Raw genomic sequence first — 20,878 nt, 5'->3', positions numbered from 1 at the left:
AATCTCACCATCACCGCAAAAGTAACGAATAACGTCACAGATAGCCTGTGTACAGGCCACGAAGAACATATAAATGTAATCAAAAAATAAATTAAAGACTGTTTGTGTTGTACAACATGGAATTGTGTTGATATTCCTTAGGGTCTCCATTACTTGGGAATTTCCTGAGAACCAAAGATAGTTAACTTGGAAACGCCTGAAATCATTCTTCATAAGGAAGCAGTGGGTAGTGCATCAATCACTACCATGTTATCGATGTTAACTCTCTGCCGCCTGTGACACCACACTTTTCGAGACCTCGCTTGTTAAGCGTAGGCTACTGTTGAACTTTACGACCTTTTTAACTGTTTGCCCAGTGAAGCAGGTTGAATATAGCTAAATGGGGAGATTTATCAAACCGCAGTTTTCGATTTTTCTTTTCCTCATTAGTAATTATTTTTGTGTGTCGGGATTAGAGCTCACACTGCTCCACACCAACGATGTCCACGCACGAATAGAGGAGACTAGCGTGGATTCAGGAAAATGTACTAAAGGAGTGTGCTTCGCCGGAGTTGCGAGGAGGTATACGAAAATAAGAGAAATTCGGAACATCGAGAAGAACGTGTTGCTGCTTGATGCAGGTGACCAATTTCAGGGAACAGTCTGGTTCAACCACTACAAGGGTGCTGAAGCTGCGTATTTTATGAACAAACTGGGATATGATGCGATGGTAAGAGTTTGGAAGAAACTTTACAAATAATAGAAATGTCAATTCTACATTTTAAGTGAAAAGTGCATACACGGGGACGTGTCTTCCTTCCTGAATCATAATTTTGTAGTAATACTGTGCGATTATTATTTTATTTTATTTTTTCTTAACACATGATTTACCCCGCTGTGACCAACATTAACCGAAGGATTTGGAATTTGGATTTGGAAAGCATGCATAGAGGTGATCCTCAAAGCAAGCCATGTAGGTATTTATCTCAAATTAAATTGGGATGGGTAGGCTAAAACAGAATATATGGCGTTAAATTGCAATTCGGTAGGTTACAGTCATATTAAATCACTGTTTGGAAAATAAATATCTGATGAAAAAGTTTTCAACGTAGCCCACTAAAAGGCCAAGTTACACATACAAAACGCTGTCTATAAGTCTTTCATTCAAACTGGCAAAATCCAGGCCTGCCATTAAAAGTAGCCTATTCAAAATTACGGCATCAATGTATCGAAGTTACTGAACAAGAAACAATATTGGCTATCTTACCTCACACAAATTAAACAAGCTGTATTCCAAAGCAATGCTACCCAATGTTTCCTAAATTAATAACTTATAGACAGTGCTTTGTATGTGTGAGTAACTTGGTATTGTTGTACGGTGAAAATGTGTTTTCATCAGATATCATTTCTTTTTGTACTGTGTTTGTTATGAGTGACTGATGATATAATTCATATATAAATGTAGGCTATGACAGACATGCATACACATAAATGCATGCAAACACACAAAGACCTAGGCCTACATTCTGAAAGAAATAGGCATGGATTGGATCATTTTTCCTTTACCATGAATGTCAAAAAATGAAAGTGTAATATTTTTAAACTGAAGTGTTTTAATGGGCTGTTGTACACAACAGACCTACTAATTGTTTGTTTGTCAGTAGAGGATCTATAGGGCTAGCTAACATTAATTAGAAATGCGGTGTTTCTGGGTAGCTACAGAAGCCTAGTTAGAAAGTAGTTATAAGTACAGGTGCAGTGATACATGTGAATGAATTGTTTTCACTTAAAGAAAAGCGATATAGGTTACCTGGCGCGAAGAAGTAATTGTCTTGCACTAGTTAAGTACCTTGCTCAAGGGTACAATGGTACCTGGGTATCGAACCTGTGGCCTTTAGGTTACTCGACTCAGTAAGTAAGAATTAATATCAGTTACATTCTACTAGCCTGATGTTCATTGTGCAAATTTTGTTTTGGGAAATTTTTGTGTTGCACAAGGCTTGTATGCCTCCAATGGTGACTTCTGGGTTTGTTTTTTTTTATTCATCAGTTTTTATTACTTTTCTGTCCCAGTATACCTCACAGAATGTTAGCTCTTTCTAAGATAGTTGTGTCCACACATGGTTCCACTCTCACCACATTTTGTAAAGTGTGAAGGTTATGTTGAACCTAGTCTTGTGGAATTTTCTTGCAGTGTATTTGTTTTTCGTGTAACCACACTTTATTCCCCCAGACTCAGTTATCTCTTTGTTCAGTAATGAGCAGTACAATTCAGTAATGAGTTATTTACAATGTGGAAAACCTTGTTGAGTTGTTGAAGGAAAAAACACTGGATTTCCACTTCCAAGGGATATATCACAGTGCTGCCAGAGAAAGAGGTTCACATTACAGAGCTGAGTTCTCCCACCTCCAATGCTATTTTGCCTTTACATTGTGAAAGTGCATATTTTAAATATTACAAATGACTGAACACATTAATGTCATGGTACCTTGTGTTTTTCACTTGAGAAGATGAAACTCCTGAGACAGTACAGAATTGAGTGTGGTGGTCGGCATTTCACAAAGCCCAATCAAGACCTACTTTACATACATTTTGCCAAATGTTAGCTGGTTGACTATAATCCAACTCTACCATGTTTTGGTGGGATTTGTTGTTTTTTGTTTTATTTATTTATTTATTTATTTTTTAAATTTCTTTTCATGATTGTAGGCATTTGGAAACCATGAATTTGACAATGGAGTGGAGGGATTGCTGAAGCCCTTTCTCCAGCAGGTCAACTTCACAGTTCTCAGCGCTAACATCAAGCCAGATCAAACTGTGGTGCCAGAACTGAGTCGCTCTTACTTTCCCTATAAGATATTTGCCGTTGGCTCTGACAAAGTGGCCGTGGTGGGCTACACATCAAAAGAAACACCAGATTTGTCAGTGCCAGGTAAGAACACTTTCTGTGGTTCTTGGATTTCTTTTTTGATTAGTCACTTGTTACTTCACGGTTTACCGGTTTAATATTTAGCTTTAGGTATGCCCACAGCACACCCCATTTCCTCCTTAGAGCCAGCATCACAACTTCCTGTTATTATTTTTGATAGATCAGTTGCTTAACCATGAGCTGTAAACTGAGGCCCTGGCATCTGATCCATTGAATCAGACAGCTGAAAATGAACCAATGATTATCCACTTCAATCAAGGGGTATTTCCTTTTAGAAATCATTGTATGACTCCATTGTACTTGGGTACTTGGTGATGTTATGTGATGTTAGCCATTACTGTAGTAGTTTGCTTTTTATTGTACATGAAAGTACCAGTACAGAATTTCAACTTATTTAAAAGGAGATACTTGTTCATTTCTGCTGGTCTTTGTCAGATCAGCCACAGGTTGAAAGGTGAACCCATAACCAAAGCAAGAAGAGTTGTAATGGTTAACTTATGTGACAATTGAGTGATACCCACCAGGGAAGTGGCTGTAAACTACTGTCATATTGGGCAGCGGTCTTCAATCCAGTTCCTGAATAGCCACAGGATCTACATACAGAGCACTCAATCAATCAGTTAAATAAATTAAAACAGTTGATTGTATAGTTAACTAACCTCATCTGGTGTTTCCGACCTGAATTGGAAGCAAAAAAAAAGAGCGGACATTGTGGATCTGAAGGATCTGGGTTAACCACTTCTGAATTTGGGGGTTCCTAGTCTGCAGGTTCATGCTCATCCAAACCAGGAAATCCAGAAACTGCTTGATGTCAAAACATAATTTTTAGTATTATTTTTTCTTGGCCCGCTAGCTCTGCTAAATCTGTAGGTGCAAATATCTCTCTCTCGCCCTCTTTCTCTCTGTCTTTCACTCTCTTGTGCTCTCACTCTGTATAGGTCCGTACTTGGCATTTGAGGATGAGGTCAGTGCTCTGCAGGTCCAGGTGAACAAGCTGGCCACTCTTGGCATCAATAAAATCATTGGCCTCGGTCACTCTGGCTTTGAGGTTGATAAAGAGATTGCCAAGAAGGTGCGAGGGATTGATGTGGTCATCGGTGGACACACAAACACGTTCTTGTATACAGGTACAGGACTTCATACTTCATACCGTATTAAATTCTATTTATATTTTACTCAGAGTATCAGTTACAAATTTTGTGCTTTCTGCACTTTATGTAAGAAGTCCTTATGTTTGAAATAAAATTCCCACTCATATTGGTGTAATGATGCTATGCTAGCTGTGAAACTGACTCATATAAACAAATCAAGACTTTCCACTTCAGGGCTCCAAGATTGATTTAAATCTGAGTCACCGGTAACCTGTTTTGAAGTATGTGTATATGAGATTAGCATGGCTGGATTATGGACCGGGCCAGTGGGGCCGGTGGGGCCAGTGCCCCGGGGCCTTGGACTGCCAGGGGGCCTCCAAGCCTCAGGCCATGCGCGGTGCGTGGCCCAAGACTTCCGAAAGAAGCTGAACTCCAGGGCCCTCATTGCGCACAGTGCAAGCTGACCACCCCTGGGTGCTTATAGCGTGAGCTCACCACTAGGGCCCCCCAGACCCCTCAGTGCTTACAGTGTGAGGGCCACCAGACCCCTTGGTGTTTAAAATGAGAGCTGACCACGACTGCCTCCAGACCCTTGTGTGAGGGCCACCAGACCCCTCCACGCTTAAAGCATGAGCTGACCACTAGGGCCCCTGGGCCCCACAGCGCTTACAATGTGAGGCCCTTCGGCGCTTAAAGCGTGAGCTGACCGCTAGGGCCCCCAGGCCCCTGGGCCCCTGGGTGCTTACAGTGTGAGTTGACCACTAGGGCCCCCAGGCCCCTCGGTGCATACATCGAGTGCAACACCTGGGCCCCTTGGGACATACAGTGCTTAAAACAAGAGCCTCTCTGAGAGTACAGTGCTGTACAACTGAGCCACTGGTTGGCACGCTACAATATGCTGTGGCATCATACAATATTCACCAACAAGTCAGTTCATTCTGCATAACAGGAGAGTTTGAAGGGCGTCATATTATGGCAAGCCGTTCGTTATTTGACTTAACGTAACTAGCTATCCCTTTATTTTAGCTAGCTGCCCGTTTTCTCTAGCTAACTGCCCATATGATTCAGCTTGTTAACAGAAATTATTTAGCTCATAGGCGCAGATTTCGGGGGGGATGCAGGGGATACGTCCCCCTCAATATTTAGAACACGTGCACTTGTCCCCCCCCAATAAAAACACGAAAGAAGCATTTCCACCATAAATTGATGCAGAAAAGGCACAAATTGGTGCATATAAATTCACCAGAATGCAGGAAATGCAAAAAATGAAATTTTTGATGCTCAAAATTTCCTGGGGGAGGACTGCCAGACCCCCCACTTAATGTGTCCCCCCAATGTTCAAACAAAACCTATGCCACTGAGTTAGCTAGCTGCCATTTTTGCCAGCTAGCTGCCCTTACAACCAAATTAGCTGCACTAACTATCAGCCTAAAACTTAGCTAACTAGTTAGGTGGCACACAACTTAACTAGTTAGTTAGGTGGCATTTGTTCGCGGGTCATCTGTGTGAAAGGGGTATAAGATAAAGGAGTAGCTAGCAACAGTGGGTTGAATAAATGTTAAAACAGCATTCCAGTCATGATGCTTAAAGCTACTAGCTAGCTTACTATTAGTGCTATTAGTTAAAAACTATTATTTGTTCAAAACATGGGATGCTGTGGCCGTGGGACTAAAAACCTCATTGAGAGCTTATTAGCTAGCCCAAATGAACAAGTATGCTAAATGCACATTATGGTGTTGTTACACACTAGCACACTGTTTAGTGGTCATTTAATATTGTTGTTGGGGGCGGGGCGGGGGGCCTCCAAAAGACATGTGCCCAGGGGCCTCACGGGACCATGATCCGGCCCTGGAGATGAGTCATTATTTAGTTCACTATGTTCGGAATAAAATTGTGTGCAGTGTTTCCCCCAGCCCCCAGGCATTTTTTTTTATAGGTGAGGTGGTACAGCTTGGCCTCAGATTTTATCTGGCCACTCCTTGGTCTGGGGCTGTTTTTCCTGTTTTTTGGGCTAGGCCCGTTAGTTCCAGTGAAGGCAAATCTTAATGATACAGCATACAATCACACTCTGGAAGATTCTGTGCTTACCTAAGAGTTTGGGGAAGGCCCTTTCCTGTTTCAGCATGACACTGCCCCTGGGCACACAGCGAGGTCCATATAGAAATAGTTTTGTTGGGAACGGTGTGGAAGAACTGCACAGAGCCCTGACCTCAACCCCATGCAACACCTTTGGGATCAATTGGAAAACCAACTGCAAGCCAGGCCTAATCGCCCAACCGCACTAAGGCTCTTCTGGATGAATGTAAGCAAATCCCTGCAGCAACGCTCCAACATCTTGTATAAAGTCTTCCCAGAAGAGTGGATGTGTCGACATACTTTTGGCCATATAGTGCATATTATTAGGCTTTCAATAAATACAATGCATTGTATAGACTATTGTACAACAAAGAAATATAAAACCACAATAAGAAGATGCATAAAAAGGTTAGCCACAGGCAAGAACATAATTACTGTGATCCAGTTATTCAGTAACTGAAATAGATTTCAGAAATAGCAAAACAGCTGGTCGTGTCTCAATATTTAGTTAGGGTGTTTTATCCATTGATCTACCATGCTCTAAAGTTGTGTATTATTTAAAATGTAAGTTTTTCCTGTGTAAACTTCTTAAATAACTCTAACTCGCAAAACCAAAGCATTTATTCACTCAAAGCTTGTCCTGAATAATGAATACTTGGTGCTCATTGAATTGTGAACTATTATGTTTGACTAAGTGGTATTGGATGATTGCTCATTGTAGACCAATGCCATAGTTTCTTAACAGTTGAAGCTTAACCAAAATGAATACTCTTGGACTGTGAATGCACAAGAGAGGTCCTCTGTGTGGTGGCAGAGCTGAGAGACACTGAATTATAAACCACTGCTTTAACCCAGAGGTTCTTCATTACAGACCACTTTCAGACATTCCATTTCTATCCAAAATACTTGTAAGAATTGTAGCAAATGAACTTTAATTGCTTATACAATAGCATTGTTTTTTTATTGGTTTCAGTCTGGCTTCAGGTCTCATCACAGCAGCACTGAAATAGCTCTGGCTAGTGGCTTTTCAACTGCTGTTGATTCTGATTCATCCTCAGTATCATTACTGGAACTAAATGCAGTCTTTGCCTCTGTGGATCATAAAATTCCTTTGGAATGTTTCGAGAATTATATTGGAGTCCAAGGGTTAGGACTGAAATGGTTATGCTCCTATTTACTAGATATGACTTAACATGTGGTCTATATTAATGTAGTTTATGACTTCTACAGTAAAATGTGGTATACCACAGGGAGTTCTAGGTCCCTTATTATTTTCTGTTTAAATCGTACCTCTCTGGGATGTTGTCCCCTACTGGTAAATCGGGCACACACAGTCTGTTCACTCAAGCTAAACACAATATATCTTCCAGCAGTTCTTTGCTTAGCTTGTGGACTGTGGTGTGAAAAGAACAAGCAGCTCAACATCATGTGTCAGAAGAAATGATGTACTTTCTGTGCTTTCTAAATTGATAGTAATGGTGGCAGCAATAACTGGTAGCTGGATGAATACAATTCGGCATTTCAAAACTGGAAGAAAAGAGGGAAAATGTACTGAATTAAAAATTGTCCCTTGTGCTAATTTCCAATGCTTGTAAATCGACAATAAAACAGGTATGTTAATTAAATACAGGTTATTGTTGATAACATTGATTAATAACATTGATTAATTGGTAACGCGTAAAATGTTATTCATGAGTAGGTGAGCTGACTACTGTGCTGGACTGACTCTGTTTCTGAAGGGCCCAGGCCATCTTCAGAGGTCCCAGCAGGCCCATACCCGTTCATGGTGTCCTCCGAGGATGGGCGGAAAGTCCCTGTTGTCCAGGCCTACGCCTTCGGGAAATACCTGGGCTATCTGAAGGTGACCTTCGATGATGCTGGGAATGTGGTGAGGTCAGAGGGGAACCCCATCCTGCTGGACAACAGTGTGGCACAAGGTGAGGCTTTTGATCGCAAATGCACCCATTTTGTTGTGCTATTCAGCACAATCTCACATTTCCTGTTTTAAACGTATGTGATGTGGAAGGAATGTTTTTATGTAAATTACTGTAACTAATAGTATTGTTAATCTAGCTAATCAGAGGCTTAGAGCTTATGGGTCATTAGTAACCAACAGTGCCATCACCAGCTGGTTCCACCTAGTCATCAATTAAGATTTCCATCTTCTATTTTTTGTTGTCTTTATTGAAGTACTGAAGACACACTGATACATTCGATCTGGATAAATGTTACTTTGAAATCATCTAAAATATGTGTATTATTTATGTTTACATCATTCTATGTTAAGGCAACGCATGGGATTATGGAAAGTACACAGGAAGAGAAAATGCTAAAAAGAGAGAAGAATGCATTCCATGTATCTCAAGTGTCATTTTGACATCTGCCTCAGGGGCAGCACACATTCAGTTCAATTCAACTTTATTTGTATTGTGCTTTTTACAGTGAGAACATCACAAGGAAGCTTTACAGTGGAAATACATATTGCTCCATCCTATCAGCAGTAGGGCGGTTTAAGTCAGCCGGGGTTCATTGGGTCACTTCTTCATTAGTTCCACCCAATAAAGCACAGTCCACAGTTTACCAGCTGTCATCAGTTTGAGATGCCTGTCCACTACCAGCTCTCACTGTGTAGCTTGCAGTACATACATTTGTTGTGGGAAGTGTAGTGCGTGGGTGGAGGCTGTACAGAGATGTAAATCACAGTACTTTCATGAAGAAGCAGATTGGTCTTCGCTGCGCCGGCTGGTGGAGAGAGCACACACCTAGGTTGTGTTAGCTAATCAGTCCAGATGCTTAGAGGTGTGTTGCTCTCCACAGTTCAGGGCCGAGACCAGGAGCACACACCAAGAGAGCAAGTTTTGATTTTCATTTCATTTAGTTTCAGTTTTGTTGGTCAGAGCACAACAAGAAAATAAACTCACCACTGAAAGGTAAGAGGGGCTGGTCCGGTGGGCCAACTATGAATGGTGAGCTGAAAGGCTGGTGCGCAGTTTTGCTTTCTTTTGTCTTTCTAATTTTAGTTTATTGCTTTAGTTTATTGTTTTTGCCTGGAACCCATGAGGGGAAAGGGTGAAGGTGTATGTTTATTTAATTTCCTGTTTGTGTGGGTGCGCTCTCTCTCGCTCTCCATTTGGCAACCAACAGTGTTTCCTGGAACTGCTGCATCATGCTGACGTGACAAACCTTTTCTGTTCTTATTTAGTATTTACTGTAAACTACCAAAATAAAGAAGGTTAATAAAGTTATACTTGTGTATGTTTGTATGCTTCCCTCTGCGGATGGCACATCAGTAATGCAAGAGAACAGCAAAGATTAAATTGCTGTTAGGAAAGTGGGCGAATGAGTGAGGGAAAACACCGTAGTTCCTGCAGTAATGATGTATGAATACAGTAGGACCTGTTCAGCTGTTTGTTTTCATTTTCTTTGTCATCAGATCCAGGTGTGCTTAAGGATGTGGAGGAATGGAAGAAAAGCCTGGCAAATTACTCCTCTCAGTACGTGGGGAAGACCATGGTCTACCTCAACGGAACCTTCGAGGAGTGTCGATTCCGGGAGTGCAACCTGGGAAACTTGATCTGTGATGCAATGGTAAGCTTGTATGAATGGATTATGTAGGTCCAGTAGACACCCAAGATGTGATAGGCAACATAGCTCAGGAGGTAAGAGCATTTGTCTGGCAGTCGGAGGATTGCCGGTTCGATCCCCCATCCTGGGTGTGTCGAAGTATCCCTGAGCAAAACACCTAACCCCTAATTGCTTCCAACGAGCTGATTGGTACCTTGCATGGCAGCCTTCCACCGTTGGTGTGTGAGTGTGTGTGTGAATGAGTGAATGAGAGGCATCAATTGTAAAGCGCTTTGGATAAAAGCGCTATATAAATGCAGTCCATTTACCATTTGATTCTGTTAGCAAATCACATGTCATCCAGTTACCCCAATTGCACCAACTCTATCTACATTGATAGAGTAATTACCACTAAGTAAGCACAGATGGTACGCAGGTCCTAAAAGGGCAAGGGTGTGAAAAAAAATAATTTGCAAGAGCTTTCAAAACTTTGGCATTCACTTTTCGCTAGCTAGCTAGCGAGATAGATCGCTAGCTAGTGGGAGAGATAAATATATTGCGAACTGGCTAGCGAGAGAGCTAGATGGATCACTAGCTAGTTATTTATCTCTCTCACTAGCTAGCTAGTGAAAAGAGAATGCAAAAGCTAGCTAGTTATCTACTCAGGTAGCTAGCGAGAGAAACCGATAGATCGATAGGTAGACCTAGTCAGCTATCTCGTATTGCAAGCTAGCTATATCTTTTGCTAGCTTTATGTATCTTTTGCTTTAGCTACACTAAATAAATACATATTTCTTGCTTCTGTCAGAGTTGGCAGGGTTGGTGGTGGCTGTATAGAGTTGCCAGGTGTCTGGTTTTCGACTGGAATGTCCGGTTTTCAAATTGGTTGTACATGTCTGGTTTGTGGTCCTGACCGGACTATATAATGTCCGGCCTGAGTAATTGATGGAATAAATGTACTGGGAGTTTGAATTTGCATCTCAATCACCCCCCTGGTCTAATAGAACCACCCCCATTCCCTTCCCCTGCAGTATCCCATCGGTTCCGTCTTTCTGAAAGACATGCTTTTCATAGTGTGTATGTTTGATGTTCATTTGTGTCCACTTTTCTTTATTTCATTCTCCCTGTATAAGGTCACCTAATTGACCTTAGAAACATCACAAAAAACCATTGAATTGTATAATTATTCACTTGACTGTGCTGTTCAAGTGCTTCAGGGGACACCTGGAGGATAATGGTTGAAATGCCAGTTTGAATCCCTGTCGATCGTGTTATTGAGATAAACTGATGGCCCTTCTCTCAATACAGGAGCTTGCCAGTGTGTTTCAGTGTTCTCTATAGCAGCACTCCCTGTTTGGACATAATCCATTGGCCATAACTGAGCTGAGAAAACGTGTCGCAGATGCCAGGTTCACTTCCTTGGCAGATGTTCACACGCATGACAGAATTCCATTACCCCTGACTTAGGCTTCACTGTGTGCCTGTGACAAGCCATTCAGAGAACATGTCCTTTCTTGCAGGTTCACCATAACCTTAAATACGCAGATGAGGTGCAATGGAACCACGTCAGCTCCTGCATTCTCAACAGTGGAGCCATACGCTCATCTATAGACGAGCAAAGCAAGAATGGTGGGTACCAATCAGAACCTCCCAAGGTGCACAGGTATGCCGTAATCACATGTGAAGCCGTGAAAATGTACATGCCTGACACGCCTCTGCGAGAGGCTGTATTTCAGTAACAGTTTTGCCCCAGTCAACATTAATATTCTCAATGAAAATTTGTGTGCTTTGTTTATGAACCTTACCATTGCTAATAATTGCACCAGTGAATGCACAGTTGGGTGTCACGTGTTTGTCTGTGGTAAGATCTGCACATCTTATGCTCACAAAACAAGCCTAGGGAAGACTATCCTTATGCGAGGGCAGTAACATTTTCTGATATGAGAAATAGAAAGGAGGTTACAAGCTCATCAGATGTAATATGTCGCTTTAGGCTCAATCACCATGGAGGAACTCCTGTCTGTATTGCCATTTGGTGGGACCTTTGATTTGGTGCAGCTGAAGGGATCAACACTCAGGGATGCATTCGAGCATTCTGTCCGAAGATACGGATTGAACACCGGGGAGTTCCTGCAGGTGGCAGGTATCTTTATATACAAGATGTTTTTTTTTTGGGGGGGGGGGGCTTCCTTAAAGGGTTGTTGAAACTTACTTTCACCATCATGACATTATGTAGTTCTTATCTAGGTGGCTTAATCAATGATTAATTCACCCAGACAGGTCTCCAACAGTAAAAGTAACTTATTAATAGCTGTTCAGAAAAATAAAATAAAAAACTATTTAATTAGTGGTTTCTTCAACCCACTCACCCATTTATCTGTTCCAGGGATTCGGGTGGAGTTGGACCTTTCAAAGCCCTCTGGTAAACGTGTGATGTCCCTGCACCTCCTCTGCACAAAGTGCCGGGTCCCAAAGTACGAGCCGGTGGTCCTGGACCAGGTCTACAAGCTGGTTCTCCCATCTTACATGGTCAACGGAGGAGATGGTTTCTCCATGATCAAAGAGGAGATGCTGAAGCACGACAGCGGTAGGTTCCTGCAGGCACAGGGGCGATGTGAATAGATTGGTAAACAGAAGGTCCACAGCTTGAGTCCTCTTAGGTCTCTTATCAGCCATTTTGATTTTGTTGCACAGGAACAGGAACTTGAATATGTTTGGATTGTGTATTGGATTATTACGTGAAATCAGAACAGCACTTTGCAGGCTGATTTGGGTTTACTTGAAGCAATAAAAGACAAGCTAGGTAGCTACCAAACTAGGTAGAATCTAGCATTTTTCGGCTTCATATCAGCATTTTGGTGTCGTCTCTCACGGAAATGGCTACGGACTGCTAGCTTGGTGAGTCCACTGGTTTATGTTGTTTTGTAAGGTACTGCTTGGACGGTGGCTAGATGTTTTGGCTTGGGTGTGTCTGGTGCCTTTATTTTGGTCATTTATTCGGCAAAGTGCACAATAGAAAATGGAAAAACATTGGTGTGGTGTGCTGTGAGAATCTCAATTTTGACTTTTTTTGGCACTGGTTGCCAGTGTACTTCGGCTGTGATATTAAGATACTTTTAATGATAGTTTTAAAGCAAAAGTTGGCACCAGATTATCTCTGTGAGTTCTTGGTGCTCACCTGCACCAAATGCTCATTTGTCTGATAAGGCTATGCTGACTTTTGCGGAGTCAAGGTTGAAAACTATTGGGTCGGTGCCATCTCGGTCAATGCCCCTCACCTCTGGAAAAGGCTTCCCATGGCAGTCTGTTTGTCCTTGTCTGTTATTGTTTAGGTTTGTTTTAACTCACTTTGTGATGCACCTTGTGCTCAGGGAGGTGCTAGGGAGGTGCTATACACATAAAAATAATATTTCAGTTTTACTTTCCATATGATTCATGCATTCATTCAAGAAAGTGGGTAACGATTTTGGCATAATACTGGTGTGTTTGCCTTTATATGATTCCCTGGAGAATGTAAAACTTCTTGTACCTTGACTGAAGGTGTAAACCACTAAATTGTGTTTGATGAACTTTGCTCATGATGTGAGTGTCATTGCAGCAACATTCCCCCTCCCTTTCAAATGGGAGGTAATTGAATGGTTAAAACATTGTACATTTACCACTGCCTGTGCTGTGCGTGTGTTCAGCCATCTAAGTGTATTATTAACTGGATACCACCTCCCTATTATTTACGGTGAGTGCTGTTGAACACGTGAACACAGGAAGTCTTTATATTTGCACAACCTGCTGAAGTGTCTGCCTCTAATGACTGAGGACAGAAAGGATTTGTCCTGGTAAGATGTGCGGTGAAGTCTATATGAAGGCCGCTCGCCATTTCCTCATCAATCGGGATTTCCACATGGCTCCTTGAGCTGTATCCTTCTCATCTCTCTCTCTGCTTTGACTCTGAATAAGCAAATACGAGAGGGCGTCTCTTCTTGAAAAATTTTTCCGATGAACCAATATAAAGTGTTGGACAATATAAATGCTAAAACTAGTTTTATTGAATAGTGATACATGAGTCATTGTTTAGCTGCAATGGTTGGCCTTTCGATATAATCCACATAAAAACTGATCTGAGGTCAAGTGCATGTGTGTGTAGTAGAATCATAACCTTACTTCACAAATGATTCGTACATGGAAGTACAAGTTTATATTTCTGTATTCAAATACGATTGCATGTATGACAATTCCACTGGCGCAAACTGTAAACTTAATTTTCCTGCCTATTAGATGGGTGTATAAAGTAGAGCCAGAAGTGGTGCCTGAGAGTTCTTGTCATTCTTGACTCTGATATGGCCTGATGTCATGCATTATCAATATCTTATCTCTTTTAGTTTCAATAGTAAACAATTTCAGGGTATAGCAAATATTTTGATTATCAATAGCTCATCTTTGTGTTTCAACTAAATTAATTGTAGAAAGGATTAAACATTAAAAGAATGAATTACTGAATCATTGTTTATGTAACAAAACAAAGCGAATGCTATTTTAGAAACAAAATTAACTTTTTAGAAAGCGTGTGAAAAGCAAATGTTTATTATTTCTAAAAAGTCTGATATACACAATACATGTTTAATGCAAATTATGCAAAAGATGTACAAGTGTTTTAATCTATAAAGCAAACTCAAGCAAAGATAAATACAACCATTAGTTTAAAACTCGGTGACCACTGCATTCAAAATGAAAGTTTTCAGAAATAGAGTGAAAAACAAAACGTATTGGTTCTTTGTCATTTGGGTTCTGCATGCTGTGCATGTGATGTTATGCTAAGTCCTTGTTGAAAAAATGCTAGCACAGTAGTCACGGCTGTCTCTAAGGGGGGTTAAAGGGGCGGCCACATGCCTGCAATGCAAATGGAGGCTTGATGATGTAACAAAACAAAATAATGGTAACAGAGTATTTAACAATCAATGTCCTATACATTATATAACAGGCATTATATAACACTGAGGTAAAGAAACAGTCAAATCACGTTTCAAACATAGGCAAAATACATTTTACTCGTGTTTACTGTAAACTGCATAGTACAAAGTGCATGAACCCCATCACCACCCTACCTGAGGGACTCTGAAGTCAATTATAAACTGAAAAAATGCTTTTATAATTAAAAAAAATTGTTCCTCAACTTCATTATACACTACTGTATGCAATGAGCCCCTAATGAAATGAAAAACTACTGAATGTTAGGCTAAAATGTTTTGTTGTTTTTTGTTTGTTAATACTTTTTCTTACCTCTTTGTTGAAGCCCCACTGTCCCTGTATGTTTGATTTGCATAAGCTTAGGTAAATTAAGGAAAAAAGTGAAACGCTTCCCTGGGTGGAATTCATATTCAGCTATTATGCGTTACTCAAACTTCCCCAAGCTGTATTTTGTAAAGACAAGCTTCTGCACATGAGCTGGGAGCAGTCTAGAGCAATGGGGAGACAACATCTCTTGCTGTACTGAAAGGTTGCTTGAAACACTCGTTGGGGATCAGGTCAAATATTTTAGAGCCACATGAGCCAGTGCTGGGTGTGTCATTAGCCAACAACCTGTATCTGTAATATTTTAACTCTAGAAAGGGAGTGTTTTTTTACTACGTACTACCACTGTGCTGATGGCCAGTGGCCTCAGACTTATCTAACATTACAGCATCGATTTTTGCACCAGCAGCTAATTTCATAAAGATTACAAAACCATATACTAGAAAACCATTTTCTTGAAATAAAGGATACAACTGAATCAATTTCAACGTTTGTATTTCTAAATTATAGCGGTTTTGCTATAAGGGCTAAGGGAAAACGTATTGAGGCATAGCTGTTACAGGAACATTACATTACATTTATTTGGCAGACGTTTTATCCAAAGCAACTTACAAAAAGTGCATACCGAAGGTCACTGAAACTACTACCACACACAGGTCCGATAAGGTATAATACTGATTATGTGACATTTTTCCATAGCCATGAACACATTAAATCAAGTTCACACAGTAAGCATAGGCTAGAAACGCTGAAAAAAGCACAAAAATGTGCTTGATGAAGCACAAAATGGAAAAGTAGTTAAAGTGCATCTTTTAGGTTGGCATACCCAGTGATGTAATATGTATTTGAACTAAAAAAAAAACAAAAAAACTGCTTAGAATTACATCTGTGCTTTCTTTTGTAATGCGGTCAGCCACACCCGCCTCAAACCTGGGGAAATTGAATGTGACGTAATATAGCGGAGTCAGAACAGAGCGAGAGCTACAATCAATGTTACAGTAATTCCTGTTTTATACTTTGTCGTACAACCCTTTCGACAAGTGGCATGAGACAAAAATGGAAGTGTCACACATTTTGCATTTATACTCTGGCAAAGGGCTGTGGAGAGGGTTCTGTTGTCTGTGGTAACGAGATGCCAAACTGTTGATTACATCTGTGAAAACGACCTTATAATGTTGAGCCTGCAAGGTGCCCAAGGGACCTTGCACAGGCATGGATTAATGAATGTCCATAAATTTGACCTTTGCATCCAGTGTAATTGATCAAAGATAAATTGCATTGCTGTGGTACATTTTGTTATAGAAATTAATGTGTTTTATGATTTTGTAAGTATATTGGGTTCTGTGTTTGTGTTAGTGATGGATCTGATGGGTATTGCAAACTGTGGCTTTGACATACTATTGTGGTATGGCAGTGCTTTTTCTGCAAGCTGATTTTGGAAGAAATATTTTTGTTGGACATTATTGCGCAGAATACCATACATAGATGCTGAAAAATCTGTAGTCTTATCTGTGCTTGTGTTTCATCTGCAAACCGTACATACAGAATCAGATTCTGCCTTAAAGCATTTAATATTAATAATACCAACAAAACACGATTTAAGGACTGCAAAAGCCTGGCCTGTGTCTTCATTCAAGAACAGTGTTCAATGACTGCCACGATGTACAATATACGGTCTTGAAAATACATTTGAAAGATATTGCTGCAGAGTGTACTGAGGTTGCTCATGCCGGGTGGGTGTTCTTCAGAAACAGGAACATGCTGTTATACATCACCTTATTACTCCAATCATCCACAATAAATGACGTACAAATTGACATGTCATTGCACAGAAGGAAATGACAGAGTGTTGAATCATTTGCCCATCAGAAAATTCATAAGAAATTCTGTCTGAAGGTGGAAACCACTAAATTCTATGGAATGAACTTTGCTCACGAGTGAACAACATTCTCCCTTTCAAATGGTTGAACATTGAAAGGGTATAAAACTATAAATCTTCCCCCTCTTGTACTATACGCTGTGTACTATGCTAAGTCTTTATATTGGCAAATCCTGCAGAAGTGTAGACTGTCTTTCTCTGATGACTGAGGACAGAAAGACTTTTGTCATGGTGAGATGTGCAGTGCAGTCTGTAGGGAGGCCGAGTCTCAGGCCATGACTCCCACCACATCGATAGGGGATCAGTCTCCTGCCACTGCTCCTTCTGAGCTCTGATCCCTTCTCTATCTGCTATCCTCTCTGCTTCGTACTTGTCTGAATAAAGCAACAATACAAATGGAGGGTAGACTGTCCACTCTCCTTTAAAAAAATGCAGGTTTGAATGAACAAGTAATTAAATGCAAATCACATTTTATTGTACATAGCCTATATTAATATATTTCATGAATTTCATTCGTTTTGAAAGCCATCGGGCAATATGTTTGGCCTTTCTCTATAATCCACATGAAAGCTGATCTGAAGTCAGCTTTTTTGAGCCACTGGAGTGCATGTGTGTGCAGGAAAATCAACATGACTCAATCAACGATCATGGTGTTACAGAATGCAAAGAGGAGAATACCATTGATTTGCTGAAATTCATAACAGTTCATTTCAATTGTAAATAGTCAGCTAAAATGTAAATAAGTTTTCAAAATGAACTTCCACTTAGTATTCAGGTGAACTGCCAGGGTTACTGCAAGGAATATAAAATCACTTTTATTTACAAATGTTAAAGTTAATATTGTCATGATAGGCATATTGATAGTTTCAGTTTACATATGGGCAAATATGGAAATGTTGTGGCCAACTAGGAGTAAAATTTTAAATATGTTTTCCCATTCTGGAGTCACATGTGTTCATTTTATTAAGTGTGTAGTAAACTAGAATTTGTTGGGCTGCGCTCTGCAGCCTGAAGTTCCTAACAGCTCAGGTGAATTGGCCATAAATGGGTGGATGAGGTTGCGTTTCTGTATTTGAACATATTGTAATGACTGCTTGTGGAAACACTGATAGTCCCACAGGTGCAGCCAGGCAACCTGCCAACGCCTCTCTTTCCTGTTAGGTGAGTGTATAAAGTAGAGATAAAAGTGTCTCAACTGTTCTTGAGAGAGAGATTCTTGACTGTGATGCCCAAATGCTATGCATCGGCAATGTCCTATCTTCTTTCATTTCAAAGTAAACAATTTTAGGGTTACCAAATTTGTTGATTACATGAAAACAGTTTGTATACAAATTCGACAACACAACTGGTTCAAAGTGTCAAAGTTTTTATTATTGCATTGAAACAGAAGGAGAGAGAACTAATAATTTGGTTTCTGCTAAAATGATGAATTTTCAGTTATTTCCCCCAGGTGCCAAGTTGTCGTTCAGGTTGTTGGTGACCTGAGACCTTTGTGTTACTTGTTGGTATGTTGTCAGCCATGTCTCTTTCTAGGGTGAAAAATGTTTCAGGAAGAAGTAAAATAAATAAATAAATAAATTTTTATTAGGATTAAAATATTTTTGTTGTTTTTCAGATTTCACTGTATAAGCATGTGCAAAGATGAGTGTTGTTGAGTGACTTAAAACATTTAATTTAGAAATTTGTCCAGGTAAGAGACATTGACATTTGAAGAATAGAAGAAAAAACAACAACATTTGAAACAAGTAGAAAAAGACACTTTAAAAGAAAGGATTATTGAATTGTTGGTTACTAAAATAATTTGATTATGTAACACTGTTAAAGTTTTAAAAGACAGACAGTGCTACTTTAATTAGAAACAAAAATACTTTTGAAAAATCAAATTAAAAGCCAAATTTGTATTGTTTCTAAGTCCAACAAGTGTGTTTAGTCTACTTTTTCAACAAATTGTTATATATATGCAATCACACATGGTACAAGTTGTAAAAGATGCATATGTTTAATGTATGAAGCAACAGAGCAAATGCTACATTAGAGAAAATATTTTTGAGAAAACGGGAGTGAGAAGCTAAATATTTATTCGATTTAAGTTAGATGAATTCTGCATGAATTATTTCGTAAGAAGAAAAAGGCTTCAGCTGTTGTTCCTTGCAGAAACTGAAATGTTATGTTAAGTCCTCATCAAAAATGCTAGTACAGGAGCAGGCCACACCCCCAGAACAGCCCACAGCCCTTGTCATAGCTGTTCTGCAACCAGTCAACAGGAACCCTGCTAGGCCAATAACAGGTGTTTCTGATGAGATAATTCAGATCCTAAGAGTTGGGAACTTTGTCAACCGCAAAACTGCAAAGCATTTTTGCCATGTTGTGTGTCTTTTAAAAATATGTATGACATTTGCTTAAGAAATACCCACCATATGATAGCATTGTTTCTTAAAAATAAAGAAAACCCCAGTCTTAAACTTGGTCAAAACAGAATTTGTTTAGGCAACAATGCAAGCACAAAGCATGTATATGCCAATGAATTGTCTATGGGGAGCTTTAAATGTAATCACATCCTTGTTTAAAATGGGCACTACAGTAAAATTAAAATAAATGTTTATAATTTGGAACCCTTTAAAATTAACACATAAATGTATTTTTCTGATGATGATATATGGTTGACAAAATTACCCGACCAAGCTTGCAAAACCATACAGTTAATCAGACATTACATAAATGTGTATACATAGTCAAAGACACCCAAAAAACTTTAGCCTAATGGCTGATTGACAGTGTCAGCAGTAAGATTACCAGACTGCTAGGCCATGGCATCAACGTTCATTCACATGTTATAATTTCTTCTTCAGAGGCAATGGCCTCCAATAAAATTGCATAATGGCTGACAACAGGGTGAACAGAAAATCAGCAAGGCCAGGGTTTCCAGTAAGGGCGAATAAGAATTAATAAAATAAAATTAGAATTGATATGAGCATGGTTCAAGCCTGCAAGGCCATTATAGTTTTGTTTTCAACCCCCACCCACCCTTTAGTAGTCGTACACATAGAAACACACTAACAGAATGTATCTAATCAAAAAGCAGATGTTATAGCTTGCATACATGTTCAATTATTCACAGTTGCTTATTTTCTTGCATGAGCTTAGGTTTTTTTAAGGGACAGCCTGTTTCACAGCATTAGGGACTTTTATTTCACAGTTAGGCTTCTTTGGAAGCCACATTTCTGAGGACAGCAGGATTCAGCCTAAAGAGCAAACAGTCTGGATCAGAGCACCAGTCAACGTGTCAGCAGACCCTGAGCCACCAGAGGCAAAAATCTAGCTCCAGCTCACCAAACCAGGTTAAGAGGCTTTTAACTTTGTTGATATGTTAAACATCTGTGTGTAAGCCTTTGATTTAAATACTTACAGATAGATCTAAATATGTGCTGTCCATCTATAAATTGAACCAGTGGATTTAGAAGCTCCTAAAGGCCTAAACAGTGGGAAAATTATCCCCCTGGATGATTTCCTATACATTCTACATGACATTCTACAAATGTTTTACATTGTAGGCTTTGTGTAAATACGATTACTGCATACAGAATAAATCACACTGACCTAAAAGCTACAGTAGAGCCAGAAACCTGTATTGGCTTGGAATGGATCTGGTAAGTGTGCCAATTATTAGTAACAGCAGTATCCGTAATTCTTGTGTATTCAAACCTAAAAGGTGTTTTACAGCATTAAAATGCTCTTTTTATCAAGGTTAATAGTGACTCCTTAGCCAATACGGACCTGCTGGCCATATAGACCTTTCACGACATGATGATGCACAAAAACACAAGCAGTGGTTCAACAGAACCAGTGAGTAGGACACTGAACCACATCTCCAGAGATCATAAACAAATTGTACATTGAAATTAACAAATTAGTATAAAAAAAATAAAAAGAATAGAGATAATAATCTAAATTATTGAGAAAGGCAAAGATCCTATGAAAATTTGCAAACAAGGAAAGAATTGCAAAAACAGCAAAGATGGAAAAAGAAAATGTAGAAATAACCAGCAAGCAATAAATGCTAGAATTGTGTGCAG

At 39.8% G+C, this 20,878-nt stretch overlaps 1 protein-coding gene across 2 annotated transcripts in view; it reads left to right on the top strand.

Annotated features, from left to right (window-relative positions):
* The first annotated feature begins 201 nt into the window (after nt 1–201).
* LOC135253845 (snake venom 5'-nucleotidase-like) overlaps nt 202–20,878 on the top strand; it is a 63,851-nt gene continuing 43,174 nt past the window's right edge. The window contains exons 1-8 of one of the 2 annotated variants that reach the window (XM_064333665.1): nt 217–709; nt 2,690–2,912; nt 3,848–4,036; nt 7,816–8,013; nt 9,510–9,664; nt 11,161–11,269; nt 11,634–11,783; nt 12,027–12,227. In XM_064333665.1, the coding sequence (XP_064189735.1) occupies nt 380–709; nt 2,690–2,912; nt 3,848–4,036; nt 7,816–8,013; nt 9,510–9,664; nt 11,161–11,269; nt 11,634–11,783; nt 12,027–12,227 (1,555 nt within the window). In that variant the 5' untranslated portion in view covers nt 217–379. Of the gene's footprint in view, nt 710–2,689; nt 2,913–3,847; nt 4,037–7,815; nt 8,014–9,509; nt 9,665–11,160; nt 11,270–11,633; nt 11,784–12,026; nt 12,228–20,878 lie in introns of both variants that reach the window. The other variant, XM_064333657.1, reaches the window with a different exon arrangement.

Source organism: Anguilla rostrata, chromosome 1 (assembly GCF_018555375.3).
Source record: "Anguilla rostrata isolate EN2019 chromosome 1, ASM1855537v3, whole genome shotgun sequence".
NCBI lineage: Eukaryota > Metazoa > Chordata > Actinopteri > Anguilliformes > Anguillidae > Anguilla > Anguilla rostrata.
This window is presented reverse-complemented; position numbering and strand designations above follow the sequence as displayed.